At 44.9% G+C, this 24,582-nt stretch overlaps 3 protein-coding genes across 6 annotated transcripts; all 3 read left to right on the plus strand.

Annotated features, from left to right (window-relative positions):
- Window positions 1–227: 227 nt before the first annotated feature.
- Window positions 228–10,868, plus strand: LOC134036100 (nuclear receptor ROR-beta-like). The gene is made up of 11 exons (XM_062480850.1): window positions 228–559; window positions 657–721; window positions 5,777–5,862; window positions 5,969–6,110; window positions 6,312–6,836; window positions 6,942–7,063; window positions 7,177–7,309; window positions 7,872–7,979; window positions 8,114–8,224; window positions 8,355–8,467; window positions 8,608–10,868. The coding sequence occupies exons 2-11, from the start codon at window positions 715–717 to the stop codon at window positions 8,764–8,766; spliced, it is 1,506 nt and encodes a 501-aa protein (XP_062336834.1). The 5' UTR covers window positions 228–559; window positions 657–714; the 3' UTR covers window positions 8,767–10,868.
- A 266-nt stretch (window positions 10,869–11,134) lies between these two features.
- On the plus strand, window positions 11,135–19,301 carry LOC134035952 (endophilin-A2-like). 3 transcript variants are annotated; one of them, XM_062480528.1, is made up of 9 exons: window positions 11,135–11,359; window positions 13,853–13,921; window positions 14,040–14,256; window positions 14,389–14,522; window positions 14,845–15,003; window positions 15,512–15,615; window positions 15,718–15,848; window positions 15,929–15,970; window positions 16,727–19,301. In XM_062480528.1, exons 1-9 carry the CDS (start codon window positions 11,315–11,317, stop codon window positions 16,912–16,914), a joined length of 1,089 nt encoding a protein of 362 aa, XP_062336512.1. In that variant the 5' UTR covers window positions 11,135–11,314; the 3' UTR covers window positions 16,915–19,301. The 3 variants fall into 3 exon arrangements, with proteins under 3 accessions (XP_062336512.1, XP_062336513.1, XP_062336515.1); XM_062480529.1 differs by lacking the exon at window positions 15,929–15,970; XM_062480531.1 differs by lacking the exon at window positions 15,929–15,970 and having other exon boundaries at window positions 15,718–15,835; window positions 16,684–19,301.
- Window positions 19,302–19,612: 311 nt separating this feature from the next.
- Window positions 19,613–24,527, plus strand: stap2a (signal transducing adaptor family member 2a). 2 transcript variants are annotated; one of them, XM_062480527.1, is made up of 12 exons: window positions 19,613–19,862; window positions 20,994–21,065; window positions 21,153–21,272; window positions 21,375–21,431; window positions 21,589–21,743; window positions 21,832–21,963; window positions 22,125–22,194; window positions 22,346–22,448; window positions 22,554–22,649; window positions 22,725–22,868; window positions 22,954–23,018; window positions 23,124–24,527. In XM_062480527.1, exons 1-11 carry the CDS (start codon window positions 19,755–19,757, stop codon window positions 23,007–23,009), a joined length of 1,113 nt encoding a protein of 370 aa, XP_062336511.1. In that variant the 5' UTR covers window positions 19,613–19,754; the 3' UTR covers window positions 23,010–23,018; window positions 23,124–24,527. The 2 variants fall into 2 exon arrangements, with proteins under 2 accessions (XP_062336511.1, XP_062336510.1); XM_062480526.1 differs by having other exon boundaries at window positions 22,954–24,527.
- Window positions 24,528–24,582: the final 55 nt, after the last annotated feature.

Genomic DNA, 24,582 nt, shown 5'->3' on the forward strand with positions numbered 1-24,582 from the left:
GACGAAAATATCACAACAAACTATAGATGTGTTAAAGACATTTAAGGACAAAGGCAACTAAATTCAATGCTCTTGGTAAGCCAATAGGTAAATTATGTTAGGCCAAGAATTCATGGTAAAACTGAACAATATTATATCAGACTTATTCGCAGGGAGTTCTGGAAATGTATAACCACTTTTTTCTCGTTTGAAGGAAGCTTGAGAGACAAACCCTTTCCGTCGCGGAGCCTCCTTAAAACTCGTACATGTGAGCGCGCACTCGGTCAAGCTCAGAGTGGAGCAATCGGGAGTGAGATCATGTGAGAGTCCACGCGTCGGAAAAGTAGGTTAGCAGGGTAGACTGAGAGGAAAGCACTGAGAGGCAGTCACAGCGAGAAGGGGGGTTAGAGATTGCGACTCCAGCAAGCCAAGGCAAACCACCGTGGGAGCATTCTGTCAAAAGTTACCAAAATAGTGCATCCAGGCGTTAACATGCAAGAGAATTCTGCTAACTGCTCTCATATATTCTTTACGATTCCAGACTTCCAGCGTTGAAGGAAGGAAGCACTTGAGGGAATTTGTACGTTATTTTCTGAACGACTAAGGAAGTTATATTTAGCACACTATTACGCTTTTAGATATTTTGAGAACATTTCTCATGTTTTTTTTGTTATCAGAAAACCACATGTTGGCTCGTCGAGTTTTGTCTAGTCACAACAACAACAAAAAATCAAAATGAGAGGTAAGTTTCGTAATTCTACTTTCTTATTATTCGCATGTTAGTGTTTAAATTTTTTTGACAATAGGCCTACTATGTATGCGATTTTAGGTGAAGGAATCGTCAATGGTGCATATTAATCCTTTCTCTCGAATATATTTACCAGAATCGTTTTTTCCTAGTGCGTATCGAGCTAATCCGTGCGCTAATAAACGTGGAGTCAGGTGGCTGAGCGGTGAGGGAGTCGGGCTTGTAATCCGAAGATTGCCAGTTTGATTCCCGGTCATGCCAACTGAGTTGGCTACTTGTTCCCTAAATTCCCTACTTGCCTCGGGGAATGTCCCTGTACTTACTGTAAATCGCTCTGGATAAGAGCGTCTGCTAAATGACTAAATGTAATCCTTCATGACTGGACTAGCTGGTTGAGTTTGCTTGCAGCGCCAGGTTTAACGTGAAACTGCAATGCTTTCGTCTTTACCATTAGGGATGTTGTGGATCGTCAATGCATGATGGTTAATTAAATCTTAGATGATAAATGTATGTTTGTAAATGTATTATTTCAGACAGAGAATAATACAAATGCTTCCTGAATTGACCGCTGTGTTTGTGTAGTTAGAAAATATGTAACTAGATGCCCGTCTGCCTTGACATCCATATTGAGTTATGTAATCGTTCGTTTGGACATTGGTAGAGAATTAGTTTATTTTAGCAAGAGTAGTGAGAATAATTTAATTCTCAAATAACGATAAAGGCTACAATCAAATGTCATTGTTGTGGTTAATGCAATACGATCGCGACAACTTAAGATATTTTGTCTTACTTTATTTGTTGACACAGACAATGTATAAAATAAGATTTTCAAACTCTGTAATTTGTTAAATCAAATGCTTTCCACGTGTTGTTATGGTGGCGTTTGCCAGCATGGTGGATTTATGCGTCCACAGAGGTAGAGAAACTTGGCTGTTCCACTGACCTAGTTATGTCACCACCAGCACCGGGAGTGGAGGGAGGCATGGTCCGCGAGAGGGGGAAGGGCTACCGTAGATCTATTTGGTTGAAGTGCTAGGTCGAATTTGCATTTGAACTTGGGCAAAACGTAGAGTTTTAACCATCTACCGTTACAAGGATGATGTTACTGTCAAATTGCAGTACTCTACTGACAAGATTGTAAGAATGTTTCAAACATCTGTTTTTTGAAATGACAACTGTTGGGTTGCTTTTAAACTTACTATCAGAATGTAGCAACAGTCTATAAGGTGTAGCAGCTTGTTTCAATTCTGCAGGAGGAAAGATAAATCAGATGCGTGGAGGGAGAGGTGATTTCTGACCTAATTGAAAGGATAGAAACGTTTCTCTGCTTGCTGGTAGAGTTGTAGATGGATTATAGTCCATGCAAACAAGACACTGCTAGGGGTGGTAGAGATGCCTGATGGAGGCTCCCTTCCTGCAGGATATCCAAATGTAAACAAACTCGGGGCAAGGCCCACCAAAATGTTGTTGACATTGTGTGTCTGCATTTTCAACTAAACCATAACCAGTTACAAAGTAATTTCTATAACAAGCCATACAGCATTCACATGCTGTATGCTTCTAAACATACTACTTGTTTGAATATTTCCCATCCTTGAAGATAAGGGAAATGAGATGAGTAGAGAAGCCACTTAGGTTGAATCAGAGCCTCTTTTAAGACTATTTAGATGTACTTCACGCCTCCCTGATTAAAGTCATTGTTCAATCAGATTAAACTCGTTAAGCTCAAGTGTTACACTTGCATGGCCTCACAGCTAAGATTGTAACAGTAAGTCACAGCAATGAAGTTCAGTCCTGTACTCTGCTGTGAGGAAATGGTGCCATTCTACATAAGCCACTCTTCTTGATAGTAAATGACTGTCACGGAAAGCTCACTTTTTCCTCACGTTTTTCTGCTGCTTGCATGCTTAGGCTTAATGTTTGTGTGAGGATGATGTGTGTGTACAAGTCCTTTTGGTTCCATGTCTGTGTGTGTGTTGACTGAACAAGTACACAGTGTTCTTTGACCTTTGATCGGCAGTCTGCACAATATGTGTTGTATCGTAGAAGAATGTGTGTAAGCGTGCATGCGTGTGTATGTGCGTGGGTGTGTGAGAGAAGAATGGGTCTGAGCGTGTAAGAACATGGGTGCACTTGTATGTTCGTCTTTCTGCATGTTCTATATGTGGCAGGGTGAAGGCCACGCGTGTGCAGGGCTGACACACTGACTGTGACTTCAGAGTAGATATTGTTGGGGGAGTTTGGGTCGTAAAGCTGGTCATTTACCCCCTATTAAATTAGCCTGAGGTTGAGGTAACAAGGTTATGTAGTTGGCTTGCTGATAAACAACCTGATGCTGCTTTTCTCTTTCGTCTCAGTTCTTAGTCTAGTTTCGTAAGAACAATCTGGGTGGGACCCACTGTATGCCTCACCCCAGCACCAGTCTTACCAGTATCTTGGAGAGGGAAACGGGCTTTTGAACAGTTAATGGATGAACTTGCTCTATAACTCCTTCAGAATCATATCACTTTACCTTGCTGTGCATTTTGCACAAGAGACATATAGGCCTATTTGTAAACTAAGCATGTCAGAGGCTTGACTCGTGACTGGCTTGGAGTGTGCTGCCTAGGAACTATAGGTCAAATGTAAATTACCATTGACTCAAGGGCCAGCCACGGGGTTAGGGGGGATCCTTGTGGTCACTAGTCCTTTACCTGTTTCCTCATTTCTTCTTCTCTCATTTCTTATTTTGTGCTTTGTCGCGGACAAGCCTTTGGAGTCGGCTGTCGATTCAACGATTGGTTTGTAGGATGAGATGCTCCTCGTTCACTTCCTCTTCAGTGCTCTTTGGTTTTAGTTCTGAAAAACACTGATGGTGCAGATAAAGATAAAGTGTGCGTCTCTGTTTATAACTACGTGTCTGCGTAGAGAGAAGTTGAGGGAGCGCATGCGGCCATACACAAGCTTTGCAGTGCATCTTGTTTGAATGTGGGGAGGAGTAGAGGCTGTATTTCAGGCTCTGGGCTGAGGACAAGAATAGAAATGGTCAAAGCTCAATGTCAGAGAGGGAGAGGCAGTCAGGCCGACAGAGAGATGGGCCAAACCAGACAGAGTACTATAAACCTCTAAAGTATATTTGGATCCAGCCCTAGAACATGCTTATCTGATCTGTCAAGCAGTTTGATGTATGTTTTTGCACTTTCCTAAAAAATGTATTTTTTTTGTAATATTTGTATTTTTGTATTTTTATATTGTAATTTACGGCAACTTATATTTTATTTTATTGTATATTTAATTCTATTCTAATCCCACTTAGTACTGCTAGTTTATGTACCCTTAGTATAGATAGTCCACATATTTAAATTGTAGGTATATGTTTATTGTATGCACCTTCCTGCCAAAGCAAATTCCTTGTCTGTGCAAACTTTCATGGCGAATAAATCCCATTCTGATTCTGATTCGGGTTAGCATTCCAGCGAGCCAGAATGGCTTTATTATGTAACATGTAAAGAAGAATCAGCTGAATGAATCAATGGGACAAGATGAAAACTTAAAGTCTTAACCAGTTCTACCTTAAAACAGGGCAGTGAATAGAGCTTAAATTCAAACACATCGGGCTCGCGCCTGCTTTCCTCCTCCCTCCCCGCAGTGAGAAAGTGTGTCAGTAGGACAGACAATCCACATGGGCTTACAGGCTACTGGGGTTTGAGGGACAGGTGATGCAGCCAGTCCTAGACAGACTCTTCATTCCCCATGGCCAATGGCAGCCTTTAAAGCTGGAAGAAGGCGGGGCATTGTTGTTGCTAGAGTGACCCTGCTGAATGAGAGTGTTTGTGGAATGCTCGCAGACGAGAGTTATATAATCAAGAGGTGCAAGAGGGGGAGAGGGGGAGAGAAAGAGGGGAGGAAAGGAAGGAAGGAGGGAGTGAGCGGGGAGAGATTTTTCCATTGCATGCTTGCAGCTGCCTGAGTCTGTATTTCAATCAACACTTTTTTTGTGTGTGTGGGGGGGGGGGCAAAGTTGTGATTTTAATACCTCAACAAGGTATTAAATCACTGAGGCATAAAAGGTTTTCCATATATCCTTCTTAGTGTACTAGTATGGTATCTCATAAATAAGAGAGATTCGTGACTGGCTGGCATGAGAAAGTTAGGCAACAGATAGCAGCAACAGCCCCCTCCCCCAAATGATCCATGGTTTCAGTCCCAAACCAGAGTTATCACTGGTAAATGATATAGCAGCCTTATTTTGTTTTTCTGGAGTGAAACTTTGCTGTTATTCAGGTGCTGGCCATTTGACAACAAATTTGTATTGTGTGTGTGCGCGTGAATGTTTTTCTACGATCTGGAAGACATCTGATTCCCATTCTATTTCTGTCACCTGAATTTCAGTGGGAGCACGTTAATATGAATGTCTTTAACCCCAAGTCCTGCATGAGCAGGATAACACAAGACACCAGTGTGGTCATCAGGCTGGCCAAATCAAATACAACATTTTAGAAAAAGAAAGAAAACGTACAACAATAACAATTGTCAGATTCATCGACTGTTTCTAAAAGTTTTTTTTCTAAATAGTTGTTCATGAAAAACAGCACGTTAAGTACAATTGAAGTAAATATTTGCCGATATGAGTTTTTGGTGTAAACTTGGCATTAATAATAAGGGTGAGACAACAGCAAATTTCAGGTCTGCACTTTCTAACTTCACACAGAGTGCTACTGCCCTCGTGTTGCCAGACTGATATTTGCTGATATTTGCATGCTATTGCCAGACTGATATTTCCTCCCTCCCATCTGTCTAGGGGTCTTGTTCCCTCCAGTGTTTGTGTGTAAAGTGATGCAATCACATCTGTTTTTAATGTTGAAGTTCCCATTTCCTGGAGGTGCTCCAGATGATGTTTATCTCGATGGAGTGTTCCTCAATAGTCACGTGTGTGTGTGTTTTCATCATCACAAATGCCATAGCAGGACTAACACACTGAAATACCATCTAGGTGTGACCTGAATTTGGTGTGTACCCACTGTTGTTCTGCCAGCATAACGTGACCTGTCACCCGTCTTGTCATTTTAGCTCAAATTGAGGTGATCCCCTGTAAGATCTGTGGGGACAAGTCGTCAGGAATCCACTATGGAGTCATCACCTGCGAGGGCTGCAAGGTGAGGCCCACCGCCTTGTCATGTAGACACCTCTGCTTCTAACAGCGTGTGTGTGTTGTGCGACGTCTGGTGGAACACACACATGACTCTCCCTCTCTGTGGACAGGGATTCTTCCGGCGCAGCCAGCAGAACAACGCTGTGTACTCGTGTTCCCGCCAGAGGAACTGTCTGATCGACCGAACCAACCGCAACCGCTGCCAGCACTGCCGACTGCAGAAATGTCTGGCTTTAGGCATGAGCCGTGATGGTGAGTCACCCCCACACACACACACACACACACACTTTAGGATGTCTGGACAAGGTTGAACTGAAAATGTTATTAGCGAGTGTGACTGACATTTAATAATGAAAAAGGAGGAACAAAAACGCGCTCTTTCCACTGTGAATTTGAAATGGCAGTGCAGATATGCAGACATTGGAATTCAATTCTCTCCGTCTCTCCACCCAGCGGTGAAGTTTGGCCGCATGTCTAAGAAGCAGCGTGACAGCCTGTACGCCGAGGTCCAGAAGCACCAGAAGTCCCAGGAGAGCGGGGGCTCTGTCGCTCTGTCCCTCCCCAGGGAGGAGGGCGTGTGCGCGGGGAGTGGAGACGACTGCGAGGGGGGCCTCAGCCGCTCCTACAGCAGCGGGGGCTCCAGCTCCACCCTCAGTGACCTGGACGACATTGCGGCCCTGCCTGACCTGTTTGACCTCCCGCTGACCCCTGAGGAGGCCAACCAGTACTGCAGCCTGGAGCTGCTCGGCGGGGGGGGGGGAGCCAGCGCGGGGAACACCTCCAACTCCTCCTCGTCTTCGTCGACGTCTTCGTTGTCGAATCAGAATTCGCCGCAGCAAGACCTGCTGGACGTCGGTGACGGCAACGGGATCAAGCACGAGTACCAGCTCCTGCACACTCACACACACACGCTGCTGGCACACACACGCACGGCCCTGCTGGAAGCCCTGCCGGAGGACTGCTCCCTCATGGAGATAGGTGAGTGGGAGCTTCATAGCACTACTGCCAGGGTTGACCTGATCCAGTTAGGATCATGGATCTGGTTGGATAAGGAGTTTCAATGGTTGCATGTCTGTTTTCCAGAGCGTATCACACAGAGCGTGGTTAAGTCACACGTGGAGACAAGTCAGTACAGCGCTGACGACCTAAAGAGACTTACCTGGGTGCAGTACACACCTGAGGAGACGCGCTCCTACCAGAGCAAGGTATACACACATGAGCATGCACGCACGCACGCACACACACGCATACAAACTGTGCAGACACCAGTCTGTCTTGCTGGCTAGTGCTTAACATGTTTCCTCTGTCTGTGTGCCAGCCTGCAGAGTGGATGTGGCAGCAATGTGCCCACCACATCACCAATGCCATCCAGTATGTGGTGGAGTTTGCCAAACGCATCACAGGCTTCATGGATCTCTGTCAGAACGACCAGATCATACTGCTCAAAGCAGGTTAGTACCTGTGTGTACCACACACACACACACACAGACTACCAGTGACATACTAAATACGCCTATAGAAATGTCCATGGATCAATAACACCTGAGTAAATAAATGGTTTAACTTGCTAATGAGGCCTCCTTTTTGTCTTTTTCTCTCCATTTCTCTACCTTTTCTTCTCTCCATCTGGAATGGTTGTTTGATGACAAACCACACTCCTGGTTTGACAACAAAATTAAAAATACATTTAAAAACTTTTTTATTTTTTATATTATGATCACTTGTCTCGAACAACACAACATTTAATTTACTAATTATTTATCATGAAATGTTTGAAAACTTATTTGACAAATTGCTGGTGATGTTGCCCTGCTCTTTTTCAAAATGAACAAATGTCTCATACGATACTGTCCTCCAATCTGGAATGAAATGTATTTCCTTTTTGTTGTGTGTGTTTGTGCATGTTGGAGCATCTCTCGTCCTTTCTACCTTCCTCCTTCCTCCCCTCCTCTTCATCCACCTCCTCCCACGGTCCCTCTCTCTCTCCACGGCTCTCACTGGTTACCCCTGCAGGCTGTCTGGAAGTCCTGTTGATACGCATGTGCCGGGCATTCAACGCCACCAACAGCACCATGTTCTTTGATGGCAAGTTTGCCACAGCCCAGCTCTTCAAAGCTCTCGGTTCGTAACTCCTTTACAACCATTTGGTCACTCCTTCTTTAGCAGCAAGTCTCTGACTCTGTAGGAGCTGTTACACCACACATGATGGAATAGTGTTGCGGTGTCCTAACCTCATATATGGTGTGTGTCTGCAGGGTGTGATGATCTGGTCAGTGCGGTGTTTGATCTGGCTAAAGGCCTTTGCCGCCTGCAGCTGACGGATGAGGAGATGGCATTGTTCAGTGCCGCTGTGCTGCTGTCTCCTGGTGAGTGTCTCTCTCTCTCTGGCTCACTCTTACTCATAGAAACACATTCATCATTTGGTGGTGTCTTCATCTGGCTGTCACAAAGTGAAGATTCTTTAGCCCTAATCTTGTGTACGTGTGCGTCTTCCAGACCGAACGTGGTTGACGGATGGTCAGAAGGTCCAGAAGCTGCAGGAGAAAGCCTATCTCGCTCTGCAACACAGTCTCCACATGAGTGGAGCTGACGACAAGAAGCTAGACATGGTAAAGACTTGCCACTCTCCATAGCAACCCATGTAAACCCTTCTTACACGGTGCACAAACGACACATGTTGTACCTCCTTAAAGGATAGAAACATTTCCTAAATGTTGCTGACTGGTCTCTACCTGTCTTCTCTTCATAGATGGTGTCCAAGTTACCTATGATGAAGTCCATTTGCAACCTCCACGTCGACAAACTGGAGTTCTTCCGCTTGGTACATCCAGAGATTGCGTACAACTTTCCCCCATTGTACCGGGAAGTGTTTGGCAGCGAGATGTCTCTCCCTAACTCCAACAGCTAGACTATGAGAAGGAAAAGAGAGCGAGAGTGTGTTAGTGTATGCGGAGGTAGGCAAAGGATGAGACTGACATCCATATTAAACCTGAAACAACCAGCAGTTAGAAGACAATCCAGGATTGAGATACTCAGTCTCCCAATGATCTCATGCTAATCCTCTACAATCCCGGCAAGCACTTTTCACTGCAGACCACAACATGATCATGGTCCTTTCTATATTGTAGCGAGCTGATGGGGTGAATTGATCAAACCACACAGCATTGATCAAACCACACAGCATTACAAAGCTCCAAGCACTTACAACAGCTTTGGATCTTCCCTCAAACCTAATCATGAATGTACCTCACTGACGCTCCAAAGCACCAGCCAAATCCCTACACAGAATGTACTGACTCGGGGACAGGAACATGATGGGGACCTTATGCTAACTGTAGGGGTTATATTCTTCATAGTTCTGTATACACTGTCTCACTTGTAGCCATTAGTAGATATACAGTAAAGACTTACTGTATATTGACCAGCTGTAAGGGACCAAGTTCATCCAACAGTCACTGTTGTGTAACTTGTGTTAAAGGAGATGCATCAGTACTTTGTGCTGGCCTGTATTGAATATAATTTTCCACCTGTTTCTAGGAAAACACAAAATGGTATATATCCATATGTGTATGTACACATTTACACACATACACTCACACACAGTGTTTGGTGCTGCCCTTTTGTAGGCTTTTATAATGCAATGAGAAACCTCAATCCCATACCCCTTCCCTTGTAAATGCCACTCACACAGAAAGAGATAAACAATTATCTATAATTTATATACACATTTATACATAAATATTTTAGAATTAAGAATGTATATATGCAGAGTGTGTAAATGAGATTCAGAAAGAGACAGGGAGAAAGGCAGATAGATTTGGACCGAGAGGAATGGAAAAATGGACCCGGGAAATCCAGTCTTTTGGACTCTAGTTCTGGAACATTTCCCTTTTTCTTGACACTTGGGTTTCCACAGCAACATCCACCAAGTCATGGCAGGACACTCTACTGAGTTTGTATGACGGTGAGAGATGGCCCAGTTACATGGAGGCAGGAACTGTTTTTTCCAGATCAGCATTTCAATAAGTTCCATTCTAAATCTGTATTAAATTACCAGTTTGTAGAAGAGAGAAATGAAGGCCACAGGAGGACACAAAGGAGAAGCAACCTGATTAAAGAAGAGTCCATGAACTTTTAAGTAAAGCAGAGACGAGGGATGTGTTGCCCTTCGTATTTGATGACAAGCTTTAGCTAACCTACAGGTTTGAGCCACAGTGGATGTTCTGTAACACTTCTTACTGGTTAGAGCTACAGTTTCATTTTTGTACATTTTGCTGTTCCTCTTCCCATGACACATGTCCTTTCCCCTCTCAGTAGACACTACTATTACAGTAGTCTATGGCCAGCTGTCCCCCTGAAGCAGGCATCGATGCTAAATATAGGTGTGTCTGATTTGACTATATGTATAAGAACTCAAACCTGTAAAGGTTCACAACTGACTCAGCCACTCTGGGGAGGGGCAGCTGGGCACTTTCTTAGGATCCCACTTGTTGCCAGTGACTTCTGCTAGCCTTGTACTTCACTCCCGACACCTTTGCACCTCAGCCAAGCCCATAACCATGATCACTGTGGACGTAAGCTCTATTTTTGTGAATGTTACTCACAAAGTGTCAAAAACCCTTCTCCCAATATTGTAACTGAATACGTTTTACAAGACATAGGATGCACAGAATATACATTTTACAAAACATGGGATGCTAAAGAAATCACTTTGATAGTATTAAAGATGAATTTGGTTTGGAGGGTTTAATGTATATATTTTGTGATTGTTATTCCTCTGTTGGTCCTTTATTGTTTTCTCATTTTATGTATCCACTGTTTTGTCGTGTAAAGTAAGTGATCTATTTTTTTAAAAAGACTAGTAAAATTCTGAATAAAAAATAATAGTTTGTTACCTCTCTCATCCCCCAAGACACAAGATTATTAGTCCAAGAGTCACACAGCTTGATATTGTTGTACAATGGGATACATTACATGTGCTTTTAAGAATGTAATAAAGGTTTTTCTTTTGGATACTGTCTGTCTGTCACATCTTCAATTGTTCACACATACAGGGAATGAAAAGGTAATGATGCAGCACACACTTAATACTTACTGTTGAGGCTCTGTTAACCTGTACTGTTGTACTGTAGCTCTCTACGGGATTTTAAATAACTGAACAATTCTGTCCGAATAAAATGATAATTCAACTATTTAGGATATATGATAAAATATATAACAACATGAAATGACCTAGTTTATCCGCTTGGGTCTATATGTGAAAGCAGGAAGTTGGCTACTACTGGTTGAAAGTTGTCCGGGCAGAGTTGAGGACGTGTAGTGTGTATAGTGAAAAGAAGGCTCGCAAAAACTTGGATAGGAAAGTCTGTGATCTAAACTTGCAGTCATAGCTTGCTTGCCACATCATTTGAAAGCAAAATTGTGCATTAAGAAAACTTGCTGAGACCTGATGCAAAATGTCGGTTGCCGGATTCAAGAAGCAATTTTACAAAGCCAGTCAGGTCAGTAAACAATAACTTCGGTTGTAGTTGTACGCTAAAAAGCTAGTGCTAACGTCGTTAGCTAGACTAACTTCTTAAACTCAGCTAAGCCCCCAATGGACTAGCTTGCAAATTTGTGAAGTCGAGCAATTGACGTAGCTAAAGTGTGCGATGCTTAACTAGGATTACCAGCTCTACTGATTTACACTGCTATGTACTGGTGACCTAAATTTCCAAAATCAGCGAGCTAGATTACGAGCTATCTGACTAACATTTTAGATTGCTAGAGCTAGCTGTGCGAGTCCAGTGTGTTAGCTTGGTTAGCTAGCTGTCAGTGTCATCCGTTCAATAATAACGTTCATTGAGAAAAGTCTTAATGTTATTTGTAGAAAATACATTTATTTTACTTATGCACCCCAGGTCTATCTATTACTAAAAGTTCATTTATTTTCCTTGACACATTTTCCATACCAATAAGGTTCTGAAAAATGAACCTTGTTGACGTGGTTAGACAGTGTTAACTTGGAAAAAGGCTTCAGACTTTATCTGAGAAGCAAACTGTAAGTTTAAACTTACTTTGCTAAACCGCTATGAAAACATCGTACTGTAATCTAAAATATGAATGTAGGTCAAAGCGGTTATCTGTAGCTATGAAAGTGAATGGATAAATAAAGTGTATTTTGAGTCTATTGTATTATAGAATAGGTAGCTGGCTATAGATGTATGGTGGATTATATATGTTTTGCTTCAGCTACACTGTAAGGGACTAGTCACACTGTTGTCAGAATTTCTCACTCACGCCACGAGTAGCACCTACTCGTTGGATACGACTGTCAACTCACTCATCATCATAGAGGAATGTGTTACGTGTATAGAAACAAATGGCTTATCATAAAACCTAGGTTTGTTGTTGCAATGGATGGATGCACTTATCCTATTTGCCCACAGTGTTACTGGGCAGTGTTGCACTACAAAATCAGATAATGCTGATTGTGGATGTGAGTGTGTGTATCTTGATTGAACCTTTGGCAAATCCACTCTACCTCTCAAGAGATGTCTCAGAAAAGCATGTATCAGGCCAGTCCAGGTTTGACTTCACTGTAGAAGTCAAAGCCCTGTCATAAGCAATCACCTTTTGATGAGAATGTCCATCCTGAAGCCTTGCAGTTGAGTGAACCATCTGTCCAAAGTGACCAACAGTTAGTTATGGATTGTAGGATCGACATTTTTGTGGTCAACACTGAAACCAAACCTGCACAATGTGTGCTGTATGCACTAGACTGTATTCAGTCAAATGTACCTGACAGGACGAAGCTCAGGTTTCATATCTGTAGAGTTGGCCCATGTTGTGTATGCCAGCTGCCTTGCCATAGGGGCTTGCTTTGGCAGCATCCATGCAGGCTGGTGGTGTGTTAGAGACACAGCTGTGTGTGGTAAGACTGAGCTGCCTCCTGGCTCACTGGGTGTGGGATAGAGTGTGTACTTTGGAATCCTTGTTATGCTGTTGCAGTGCCCAAACTAGATTCCTTCATTTCATTACAGAGCTGCAGTAAGAAACCCGATCAACAACTGTACCATCTCGGTGTCATGTCTGTTTTCATGTTCATTTGAAACTCCTCATCACAAGCTTCATCACATAAGCATAGATTACTACTAGACCAAAGGCATTTAACTGTAATAACACAACATGTTCACACATGACCTACCACAGGGAGAATTCCGGATTGAAAAGCTGTAAATAGATTACTTTTGACACCTACACCTTCCACCATAGCAACATATGTCTACTTAACAGTAGACACACCTCCATCTTTACCATATAGTCAACAGCCTTCACAGACCAGCAGGTCGAGGCCCTTTCTCCTGACAAGTTACGTCATGTCTCTGAGGTCTACAGCTGTCAGTGTCAAGCGTGGGCACAATATTCCTGCTTACCAGGATCCTGGTCCAATAAGCTATTCTTCCTTTCTCCCTTCTTTGGAAAATCACAGATAACATGCTCACCTGTTCACTCATTTCTGGTCAGAGGTTTTTATTACCGAGGGAGGAGGTCATTATGCATTAAGTGTATTAGTAGGCACCAGATTATAAGATCACCAGCGTTTCCATTCTGAAATGGGAAGACTTTGCTGTGTGACAGTGTTGCCGGATTCGAAGTTGGATTTCAAGGGGAAATATGTCTGTTTGTGTGTGTGTGTGTGTGGATGGGGGTGGGTTAGGAAGTGTGTGTAGGAAACTGGTAAAGGCTTTGGCTCGCCTGTGCTGCTGACAAAATGGAATATGTCCCATTACAGCACAGAGTATAGACCATTATATTCCTTTAAATCCATTGAGGCTAGAAAACTGCTTTGCTGGCTGGGCCAGGATAGGAAATAGGAAAAAGTTAAGGCACTAGACACCAGATGCTATGCAGTGGTAGCTTGTTACTAACTGGTGAAAAGTATTGATGTCCTAGATCATACAAAATCATGTTTTTTGAGTATTCACCCTGTGTTTGTGTGTGTGGGTGTGTAGCTGGTGAGTGAAAAGGTGGGAGGTGCAGAGGGAACCAAGCTCGATGAGGACTTCAAGGACCTGGAGAGGGTAAGTTCATAAGCCAGGCTCTTAGATGCTCCCCTTTCACTCGTTGTGAGGTACCCATTGTCCCCAAAAAGAAAGTGTGCTTGTAGTCGATGCTAGAACCCTCCACTCTCCTCCCCAGAGAGCGGACGTGACCAGCAAGGCGGTGGTGGATATCATCTCCAAGACGTCGGAGTATCTTCAGCCCAACCCGGCCTCCCGGGCCAAGCTCACCATGCTCAACACGGTGTCCAAGATCCGTGGTCAGGTGAAGAGCCCGGGCTACCCCCAGGCGGAGGGCCTGCTAGGAGAGTGCATGGCCAAGTATGGTCGCGACATGGGGGAGGACACCAACTTTGGTAAGACAGGAGAGGAGGGTGGCGGCCGAGGAGGGGGGGATGGAAGAGCGATGGCGGAAGGAGAGGGGTGGAGGATGAGGAGATTCCACTGGGCAGCAGCAGGCGCTCATGTGTGCTCGTCCCGTCCTGCAGGTGGCGCTCTCGTCGACATGGGGGATTCGATGAAGAGGCTGGCGGAGGTCAAGGACTCCTTGGACATCGATGTCAAACAGAACTTTATCGACCCTCTGCAGGCCGTGGCAGAGAAGGACATCAGAGACATCCAGGTAGATACTGTCGAGTCAGATGGAACCTTCCAGGACAGTCTGCGTTCAGCTCGGAAACACTGTGCTGCCCTGAGCACATGCTGTACCTGATGCCTCATGGCTGAACTTTGGAAAACAAGTGAAAGAATGTTCATATTGTGCATTTTGTTTCCCCATCTCCTCTCCTTTGTGTTTCCTCCCTCTCCCTCTCTCTCCTTCTCTCTCTCTCTCCCTCTCCCTCCCTCTCTCTCCTCTCTCTCTCTCTCTCTCTCTCTCTCTCTCTCTCTCTCTCTCTCTCTGCCTCTCTCTCTCTCCCTTTCTCTCTCTCCCTTTCTCCTTCCAGCACCACCTGAAGAAGCTGGAGGGCCGCCGTCTGGACTACGACTATAAGAAGAAGCGTCAGGGGAAGATCCCAGACGAGGAGCTGAGGCAGGCCCTGGAGAAGTTCCACGAGTCCAAGGACCTAGCCGAGTGCTCCATGCACAACCTGCTGGAGACTGACGTGAGTAGCCCCATCTGGTCATCTGCTTTTTTGCTTCCCTCTGGAAAATGTGTGTCAAACATGTGTTTGTATCCCCCAAAATCTTTGTGCTGGTATGAAAAGCACTATATAAATTAAGTTTTATTTTTATTTTTTGTAATGTTAACAGTAGCAGGTTCGACTATTTTAGGACAGGAATTCTGATAGCTTTTTAACGGTTATTTGTACTAGTGAAACAAACAGGAATGTTATGTCATGTAAAGGGCAGGGCTGCTGGTTTGCAGAAGTCTGTGTGTGCAGGTGACATTTTTCCACTGTGGGAACTTAGAACTCGCCAAACCTGTTTTCAAATCCACTTTCTTGTATTTCAATATTTAATTCTGCATTCCAGTGATTCAAAACATGTGAGTCATAAAACACAGCAAATACATCAGCATGAGATAATGACTGAAGGGAGATGAGTAAGGAGATGTTAATGTTTCATGGTTAATGGTAATAATGGGAGGCCTGATTTGTCTCTCCCCTCCAGGTGGAGCAAGTCAGTCAGTTGTCTTCTCTGGTGGAATCTCAGCTGCAGTACCACAAACAAGCCGTCCAGATACTGGAGGAGCTGTCTGACAAACTAAGGGAAAGGTAAGCACCTGCACGTGGCTCTCCGATTTGCAGGTACATTTAAGGGATTGTGACATGTAAACGTTAGGTGTTGAACTGTGTGTGTGTGTGTTTGTACAACAGGGTGACCGAAGCCCAGTCTCGTCCGAGGCGTGAGTACACTCCTAAACCCAAACCCTCCTTTGACTACGGGGAGCCGGAGCAGTCAAACGGGGGCTATGCCCCTGCAGCCAGCCCTCCAGCATATTCCCCAGGTACTGGAGGCCCTGAGGCCTGTCTGTGTGTCAGCTCACATCTCTGTTGCCCGCCTCTGATCTAGTTGTGTTCTCACCAGCCCCAGCCTTCAACAGATCCTCCGTGAGGAACCAACGGCATTGTGAGTGTGTGTGAGAAAGAGAGAGGGAAGGAGATCGCCCGGCAGAGATGCTCTCACTCGTTTTGCATCGTCACTATAACTCTGTGGGTCGCAGTTTGCTGAAGCAAAATTGGTCAAATAATTTACCAGACATATACTAGACCATAAATGAATTCATGACATTACCACGGGGCTTTGGAAGTACTGAATCATCCCTCAAACACAATGTCCCTGGCAAGGTGTGGAGAATGGTTCCTAAACAACAACCAACGGTTTGACCATCGATTTGACCAGATTGGCTTCAGCAAATTGGACAGTGTGTGTGTTTGTGCGTGTGTGGCCTGACTATAACCATGGACTGGTGTGTACTAACCCCTGGACAGCCTGTTCAGCCCTAGGTCCACAGACGGTGGAGGGCGTGGGAGCTGGACCGAGCGAGAGGGGTCATTAATCAGTTTCCATTCACTAGTCAGGCGATGAACTGAAGTGAAACGGTTGTTTGCTGTTCTCTAACATGCTGGGGTCTCTCCTGTCCCTGTTCCCCCCTCTGGGTGTCATCTGGTGGGTAGGCAGGCTCTTCTGGAGGCCATGTTGGAGACAGAGAGACTGAGTCACTTAGCCCCGCTGAAGGAACACGACTACTAATCCTGTCAGGAAGCACAATGTCTTAACTGTCCCCATCTGCCTGCCGTATGTCTTCCTCTCAGCCTCTGTCTCCTGTTAAAAACAACAAGCTGCGTGCCGGAATGACTGTGTCGCGTGTGTCTCTGTGTGCAGCTGAGCCCTGCTGTAAGGCCCTGTATGACTTCGAGCCGGAGAACGAGGGAGAGCTGGGCTTCCGTGAGGGCGACATCATCACCCTGACCAACCGCATCGATGAGAACTGGTTCGAGGGGACGCTCCGTGGCCAATCGGGATTCTTCCCCAACAACTATGTGGAGGTGGTGGTGGCGCTGCAGCACTGAGCGCAGAGAGGAGGATGGAGAAGGGGGGGGGGGGAGGAGGGGGGGACACGCGCATCATCAGTAGTCTAAAGAAGCTTCCTCCTGGCCTTTGTCAGTTACTGGCCTTATTCAAACAGTGGAGCGCAAGTGCATGCTTGCTATTCCACAGCACAGGCTTTCAGTTGGCCTGCTCTTATCGATCTGTAGATTTGAATGGGTTGAATTGAGGGGAGGAGGCGACTTAACACTGTTGAGGTGCACCCCTGCTAGGAAGGGAGCAAGGGAGAGGGGAGGGGGTATGGGCAATAAGGGAGTAAGTTGTCAAACAGTTGGGGTGTGTTTGTGATAACCTAGGTCTTCGTGTTCATTCTGGATGCACCTGTGCACTTTTAATACAGCACACCTCTCAGTGGGACCTGTGAAGCAAGGTTGCCTTTCTTGGTACCGTCATTGTAATGTGACGACGTATCCATGACGACGTATCCATGACGACGTATCCATGAACACTACCATGACAAGCATGCACGGGCAGCAACGTTCTGCTACGGTTGTTGCTTTTGATATCCACTACATTAAATTGCCTTGTCTTTTTACCAAACTGGTTTTAGGATGTTCGACTTTAACACAAACACGTGTATATGTGTTTTTGACACTATTTTTGATGAAAGAAGTACGAGGCAACCAGCTATCGCCTTTTTACACTTAAACTGTTATTGTTAGGGGTGTTGAGATGACACGGGGAACTTGGAACAATGTTATAGTGCCATCTAGTGGCACTTAAGAATATAGTGCCTTGATATCTTTGTATGGTTCTGTTTCTTTTCAGCTTGGTCTGATGCCCATCAGTGTCTCCTGTGTTTAAGGGTGTCCTGGCCAGGCTAGAAGAAGTGTTGCATACGGCAGTGTGAGCCTGGTGAGCAGGCTTAGTGGCATTAGAGAGTTTAGTTCATTTGGGTCCTCTGAATGTACACAGTAACTCTGCTGGTCAGGGACAGTAATGGTGAGGTTTCTAAACACCATCTATGTAAGTCTGCATTTTACATCCTCTGCAATAACCTGCTGCAGTTCTTCTCCTCAATCTCCCCTCTCCATCTCACTACTCCTTTTCTCCTCCTTTCCACTCCCCTCTTCACCCTCCTTTCATCTCAGTTGGTTATTGCTCTTGCCATTTCAATGTAGTGCCTGTCTCTATTTCTGCCTTACACTGCCTGCCCTACAGCCAATTACCAAAGTACTAATCCTTCATTTCTGTGATATTTGGATGTTTGTTTGGCCTAAAAAGCCTGCTGGTCTGTGCCAGTGGCCTGTGTGCAGCCAGAACCTGCTCACTTGTGTGTGCATGTGTGTGTGTGTGAGATGATACTGCTGGCAGTTTATCTTAGTGCTTTCCCCAACTCTTGGAGAGGAGAACTGTTTGTGTTGATGTCAGCTCTCCCTGTGTTGGTAAATCGTGGTGGTGCCTAGGCTCCCTCCCATGAAACTAGAAGCGACAGATTTATTTCAAAATACAAAAGGCATAATACAGATTATCCCCCACCCCCACCGCTCCTCTCCCACCACCTGCCTTTGCCCATACCCCATCTCGGCTCTGTGCCCCTCTCTCTACCCCTTCCCACCCACAACCTCCCCACCCCCCTGTCGGTCCTTATAATTTGCATTCTTCCCTACCCCCCACCAGTAGGGAACACAGGCCAGGATGTTTCTCTTAACTGTATGTCTTGTCCTGAACGTTTTCTGCACAGTCAGTTTGGCCAGGCCTTGTCTGTCTGTGTGTCTGTGAATGATGTGGTGGCTCAGGTGTGTGTGTTAACACAGCTCATTAGTGTGAGTGAAAGGAACAGGGTGCAGGAGGGGGGAGGGGAGGGGCTCGTTTTGGGTTAGGGTTGAGCTATTGAACGGCTCATGTAACATTAATGATGACTAAAATAAAAGAACGAAAGGGCTATGATCAATGTATCGTGCAGTCACCACAGATTTAGACATTTAAAATCCTCTCACTGTGGTTTATGTTATGTTTTCTTTGTTTTCACGCTACATTTTCCGATGGGTTTATTTCTAGTCTGAGATACTTTTGATATCATGAAAATAAGTATTATCATGCTTAATAATAGCTTTATTTTAATATACGAAATAATAAGTATTTTGTTTGTGTTAGGTTAAATGCTACTATCATGCATGTGTCTATAGACTGTGTCTGTCTTAAGCAATGCCTTATTTGAGAATCATTTTGTAACTGTGACACTCTTAGGAAAGTCAAACATTGGATTATCCTGGACTACCTATACGGATTATCTCAAATATTATCTCTATATTTTTATGTATAATCCTTGTATTGCTAATTTTGTTACGATGTGAAGGGTAGAAAGGATGCCCATTCACGGCTTCAAATAAATATGAAGTACAGTGGCTCTCATTGTATGGTGTTGGTTTTTTCCAAGTTTCTGTTTCCAAGTTTCTGTTTCCAAGTTTTGGTGAAATTAGCAGTTGCATTGCAGCATTTCATGTAACGCGTAGCTCATGCAGTACACTGATACTGGTTCTGACAAACTATGATACAATTGACTGCTCATATAGAAAAATATAAAATCATATAATGAAGTGTATATAGAATGTTTTTCATCAGCACCAAGGCTGACACGCTCATTCTTAATGTAACATTCCTGAATTAACTAAACAAAGAAGCACATGAATCAGGAATGAACGGAGGGGTCTAACATAAAGCCGTGAGTGACAGGACACATCAGACAGCTGCTGGATTATTTCCATGGCAATATCTCATCCTGGGAAGGCGTGTCACACTCCCAATCCCAATTACTGAGCTATCCTTTGTCCTCGGTTCGCTTAGCCAGCCAGCGAGACTCATGGCGGCTGCACCCGTCAAGCAGCGTTCAGGGCCGGGGGGACCACGGGCGCAGCTCCCGCCCTGCTACTACGAAGGATACCTGGAGAAACGAGGACCAAAAGAAAAGGTATGTGACACCATTCTAGAGCAACTGCCATGTTCCGTTCTAGTGAGGTTCACTGTGTTTGACTAGCATTTATCTAAGTAAAACGCGCACACCGGCTGATTCCAACCATTCCATAGGTCTGTCAACTTCCTTTGCGTTTATGGGCGCGGCAAGAAAACTGGGTGAAACAGTGCCTTTCACGTTGCCTCTCGTCTCTTCTTATCGTTAAATAAAGCAGCGAGCACACTGCCTCTGCCTTATAGCACATGTAGACATTTTGTAATGTAATGAGGAACGTTTAATTCTGCAAGTGACAAGGCAGATATAAACTATGCTCGCTTACATTTACAGGTTGATGTTTTCATGGTCATCTTCCCAAATTATTATTTTGGCGGACGTGAATTTTTCGTTGTCAGTGTTGTCACAGAAGTGAATGTCACATTCATCATCTCTTCTGTCATCTCAATAATTGAACCAATCTCGCAGAATAAAACCTGTCAAATCAATTCTATGCCTCAACAGAAGTGTGCCTTAAGTATGGTTAATTCTGGCCTTTTAGAAGCCCACAGACAATTTTCAATGCCAGTTGGTTTAAAGATTGACACAATCTTTTGTTACTTGCATTTAATACACTCTTAGCTTCGTGGGTGTGATGTCTTTGTGGCACAGCGTGTTTGACAGATGAGCTGGCATGGATAGACCAGCCATACAGAATATGGTGATGCATGTTAATGACCCTCCATGGGCACAGCTGGGAAGGAGGTGATGGGGACACAGAGAAACATAAAAATGGACATGCTCATACTCACTTCACTAACACATAACTACAGTGTCATTACACAAGCACACACACACAAACGCTCACAATGGAGGTTTGTGAGGGCTCCAGGGGTAGGTTATGGCAGGCGTGCTCCTCCGCCCATATTGACACCAGCTGTGATCCAGAGATGCCCCGAGGGGGTCATTTATTCTAGTAGGATGTAAGCCTGGGAGAAACTAAAGTATGTGCTTGTGTGTAATTAACAGATTGGCTGTGACAGTCTGCCTCCCCTCAGAGGTGGGCAGTGGGCTGAAAGTGGTCCATGTGATGATGTATGAAAGGTGTCTCTTTTGATTTTCCTCTGTGTGTTTCTCTCTCTGTGTTCCCTGCAGGTGTCTCGGAGGCTGTGGACATGTCTGTGTGGAAACACTCTGTTTTTCTTCAATAATGCCAAGGACACCCACGTGAGTAGCTTTGTGTGTCCCAGAGATATTTCGTTGTTTCTTGTGTGGTTATCCAAACGTGTGTGTGTGTCTGTGTGTGGGCTTCAGTATGTGGAGAAGCTGGACCTCGGTGGGTTTGTCTCGCTGAAGGACGACTGTAGCCGAGATAGAAACCTGGAGGCGGCACGACTCATTCTACGCATGAGAGATGGAGAAACTAAGCTGACAGTAAATACCAAACACACACACACATGCACTGTCTCTCTCTTAAGTCTCTCTCTTCCCTATATGTTCTGGATTGCGTAACAACGTTCCCTCCTTGATCTCCAGGCTCCCAACCTGGAGTCTCGGGAGCTGTGGAAGGGCTTCCTCTACTCAGTAGTAGATGTGAGTGACACACACACCTGCATCACATGTTCCAACCCCCGGTTCCAACTCAAATCTGATGACGTGAATGCAGTGCACCCAAGTCTCCCCATCTTCGAACCAGCTCGGATTGGCTGCAGCTTTCTGACCTCTTAAGTAACAGCCTGTCTGGTTGCAGCTGAATGTTCCGGGTTGTCTGACGTTGCTGCCGGGTCAGGTGCAGATGCTGAGAGAGGTGGTGGACAAAGAGAGGAGCAGACGGAGAGCAACCCGCACCCCCACCCGCGCCCCACCTTCACCCCTCTCCCTCCCCCTGCTAGGGGAGATACCTCCGTGAGTGTGTGTGTATGTGTGTCATGGACATGATGTGTGACTTGACAAGAGTGTGATAATAATATGTGTGTGTGTGTGGGTAATGCAGGTGCTTCAGACCTGTGTCTCGTACAGAAGCTGAGGTCATGTTAGAGAGACATCCAGACTGTGGAAACATGTTGCTCCGGCCTGGAAGAGACGGATCCTCATTGGCTGTCACAACCCGCCAGGATCTCAACGGGTAACTTCCACTGAGACGTCACGTTGTTTACTTTGACATGCAGATGCGTCCGATATAGACAGATTGGTGTTCTGTGGGGCAAATCAATGTTTTTACTAGAAGTGTTCAGTTTTTCTTCTTTTTCTCTATCTCTCTGTCTCCCTTTCTCTTTCTCTCTCTAGGTCAGTATTCAGACACTATCGTGTAACTCAGAGGGAACAAGGAGGATATGTAATAGACGTGGAGAACCCAGTAAGTATCATATATATAATATATTTATTTATTTATACATATTTATTCATTTATTTTTCATGTTGTTTGATGTTGAATTGAATATGTATTTCTGGAATTCAGGCTAACTCTCACGGTGTCTCCCACCCACACCGTCACCCTTTCTCCCTAGATCCCTTGTGCAACCCTTCATGATGTCATAGATGCTCTAGTGGAGAAGACTGCGGGGACACTTCAGCCTTTTCTACTGGAGGAACCCTATGAGGAGAATATCAGTAAGACACACAGTCCCATGCACACAGACATATAGCCCTGTAATGCAGTGATGGACCTCTTTAAGGTCCATCTCGGCATCTTATTTCGGCATTTGTCATCATCAGCATACGTTTCCGCTAACGATGAGAATGGAGAGAGGATTCTCCACTGTGCCCCATCCAGCCCCTTGCCTAAAGCCCCTGCCCTGCCTCCTAAACAAGGTACCCCAAACCCTGCGCTTCACTCACATACACACATACACGCACACACACACCCTAACTGCTCCCTTTCTCCAGGCGTTCCAGAGCGGTGGCCAAGCAAACCTCTGCCCAGGTCACCAGCTCCTGACCGCCGTATCCTGTCCGTGACGTCACCAGTGCCATCCTCGCCCACGAACCCCATGAGACGCCTCATCCTCTCCCCCTCTCCCCTCGCGCACAGTGAGTGAAGCCTGTTCTTTTGTCGACCGCATCCTCCTCGTAGCCCACGGCCACCGCGCTCACAGTGTCTGTCCTCTATCTGCAGCGCTCAACGAGGAGCTCAAACTGAAGCTGGAGAAGAGACGGACCAGTCAGGAGTGACCTCCTCAGGTGTGAATGACGAGTCAACGAGAAAAAACCCCACCCACAAAACACCTAACCCCTCAGTGCCAAACCACCAGTGACAGCAGCTAGCTCTCTTGTGCCTTCTGATAGGTGGACTACAAAACCTGGTTCTAAAGACCTGCAGGAAGTTCAAGGCAGTGATTGGCGGAATGTTGTGTGTGTGTCAATGGTTAAAAGTCTGCAAGTCTGCACAACCTGTAGTCTTCTAGGACCTGGTTTGGTTGGTTAACACTGGACTACTGTCAACTTTAGAAGTGCCGCACACATTACTTGGGTAAATGAACCCCTGCCATCTGGGCTGTGTTCATAAATGAACTGTCCTCCAAAAGGAATGCACAGTTAGGAAATGTATTTAAAGGAGACCCTTTTCAATTGTGTTTGCCTAATGTGGTGATGGATATTGACACCTGAAAGTACACTGGAATCACACAAAACATAGAGGACCAATTAATGAGCCTGTTGTTACTCTTGTTCTGATTCAGCCAATGTCTGTTTGCCTGCTGATGATGTCAATGTATCATTACCACCTTGCAAAATGCATCAGTATTTTAGGTCCAGTCCAGAACTGATAGCATTGTTTCAGCTAAGTCTACATGACCCTCCTTAAATAAGAATGAGTGATAATGCCAAAATTGTCTGTTAACACTGTGGTGTGTGGACATTGTCAGTTTGTGTGCAGTTTCGAAGGAAAACAATATCCCTGTATCTTTTGATCTCTGAATCCAGAATGTATAATTTGTGTTGCGTTGGTTCTATGATGGTACGGTGCTATGACTCTGTCCTTGACTTGTTTCTGATGTTTGTATTGTTGGTGCTAAAATTCAAGTGATTCCTTATTCTCTACCTATCTATGTGCTACTACTGTGTGGTGCTCAACTGTCCCAGTGCTAGAATAACCTTGTTGTCTTAGGAGGGAGCTGTCAAATGGGCCCTGAAAGGTGATGTGTTGTTGTTACTGTTAGCGACAAAACAAATCTGGAAAATTGTGACAGATTTTACTAGTTGTCTCTGTGACATTCATACCCAGATGGAGTTTTGTATGAGGGTGCCCTCTTGTGGAAATGGTTTAATTAGACTGACTGACCACTAAAGCCTGGGCATAAAGTTATTTAGTCCCATTCAAGGTTGGCCTGTGGTCTACTACAGCTCATTGCTATTAATCCCTGGAGGCCTTTTTTATTGATCTGCATGACATCAAAATGTGGTCAAATGTGAGGCCTATGATACAGACCTCAGTTTGGTAAATTTACACTGAGCGTGGGTGCAATGGAGTGATAACACTTGGGTTCTGACTGGGATTGAGCATGCAAGGGTTAATCTCTATACATTATGTTCCTGTGCATTTCTATACCCAAGTCCAAGGTTACAATTATTGATAATCTCAGTGTTATTGACGTTTACCTTAGTGAATTAAACGGATTTTGCATGAATGATGCTCAAAACATGTGTAGCATATTCATTTCCTGACGTTTTACTTTAGAACTGCAATACGTTTGTCCCGCCATCTAAAACTCAGAAACTCGCAACCCCATAATACCCCTTCATGTGT

The sequence above is a fragment of the Osmerus eperlanus genome, chromosome 16 (genome assembly GCF_963692335.1).
Source record: "Osmerus eperlanus chromosome 16, fOsmEpe2.1, whole genome shotgun sequence".
Classification (NCBI taxonomy): domain Eukaryota; kingdom Metazoa; phylum Chordata; class Actinopteri; order Osmeriformes; family Osmeridae; genus Osmerus; species Osmerus eperlanus.

Excerpts from the sequence above, each read along its gene's own strand:
- LOC134036100 (XM_062480850.1), top strand. Across the intron at positions 6,111-6,311 it reads TTTAGGCATGAGCCGTGATG|CGGTGAAGTTTGGCCGCATG; the intron begins GTGAGTCACCCC and ends CTCTCCACCCAG. Across the intron at positions 8,225-8,354 it reads CGCTGTGCTGCTGTCTCCTG|ACCGAACGTGGTTGACGGAT; the intron begins GTGAGTGTCTCT and ends TGCGTCTTCCAG.
- stap2a (XM_062480526.1), top strand. The coding sequence starts at position 19,755 with ATGGCGGCTGCACCCGTCAAGCAGCGTTCAGGGCCGGGGGGACCACGG. Across the intron at positions 21,432-21,588 it reads TCCTCTACTCAGTAGTAGAT|CTGAATGTTCCGGGTTGTCT; the intron begins GTGAGTGACACA and ends GTCTGGTTGCAG. Across the intron at positions 22,869-22,953 it reads CCCCTCTCCCCTCGCGCACA|CGCTCAACGAGGAGCTCAAA; the intron begins GTGAGTGAAGCC and ends CTCTATCTGCAG.
- LOC134035952 (XM_062480528.1), top strand. The coding sequence starts at position 11,315 with ATGTCGGTTGCCGGATTCAAGAAGCAATTTTACAAAGCCAGTCAG. Across the intron at positions 15,004-15,511 it reads ACAACCTGCTGGAGACTGAC|GTGGAGCAAGTCAGTCAGTT; the intron begins GTGAGTAGCCCC and ends TCTCCCCTCCAG. Across the intron at positions 15,849-15,928 it reads CCCTCCAGCATATTCCCCAG|CCCCAGCCTTCAACAGATCC; the intron begins GTACTGGAGGCC and ends TGTTCTCACCAG.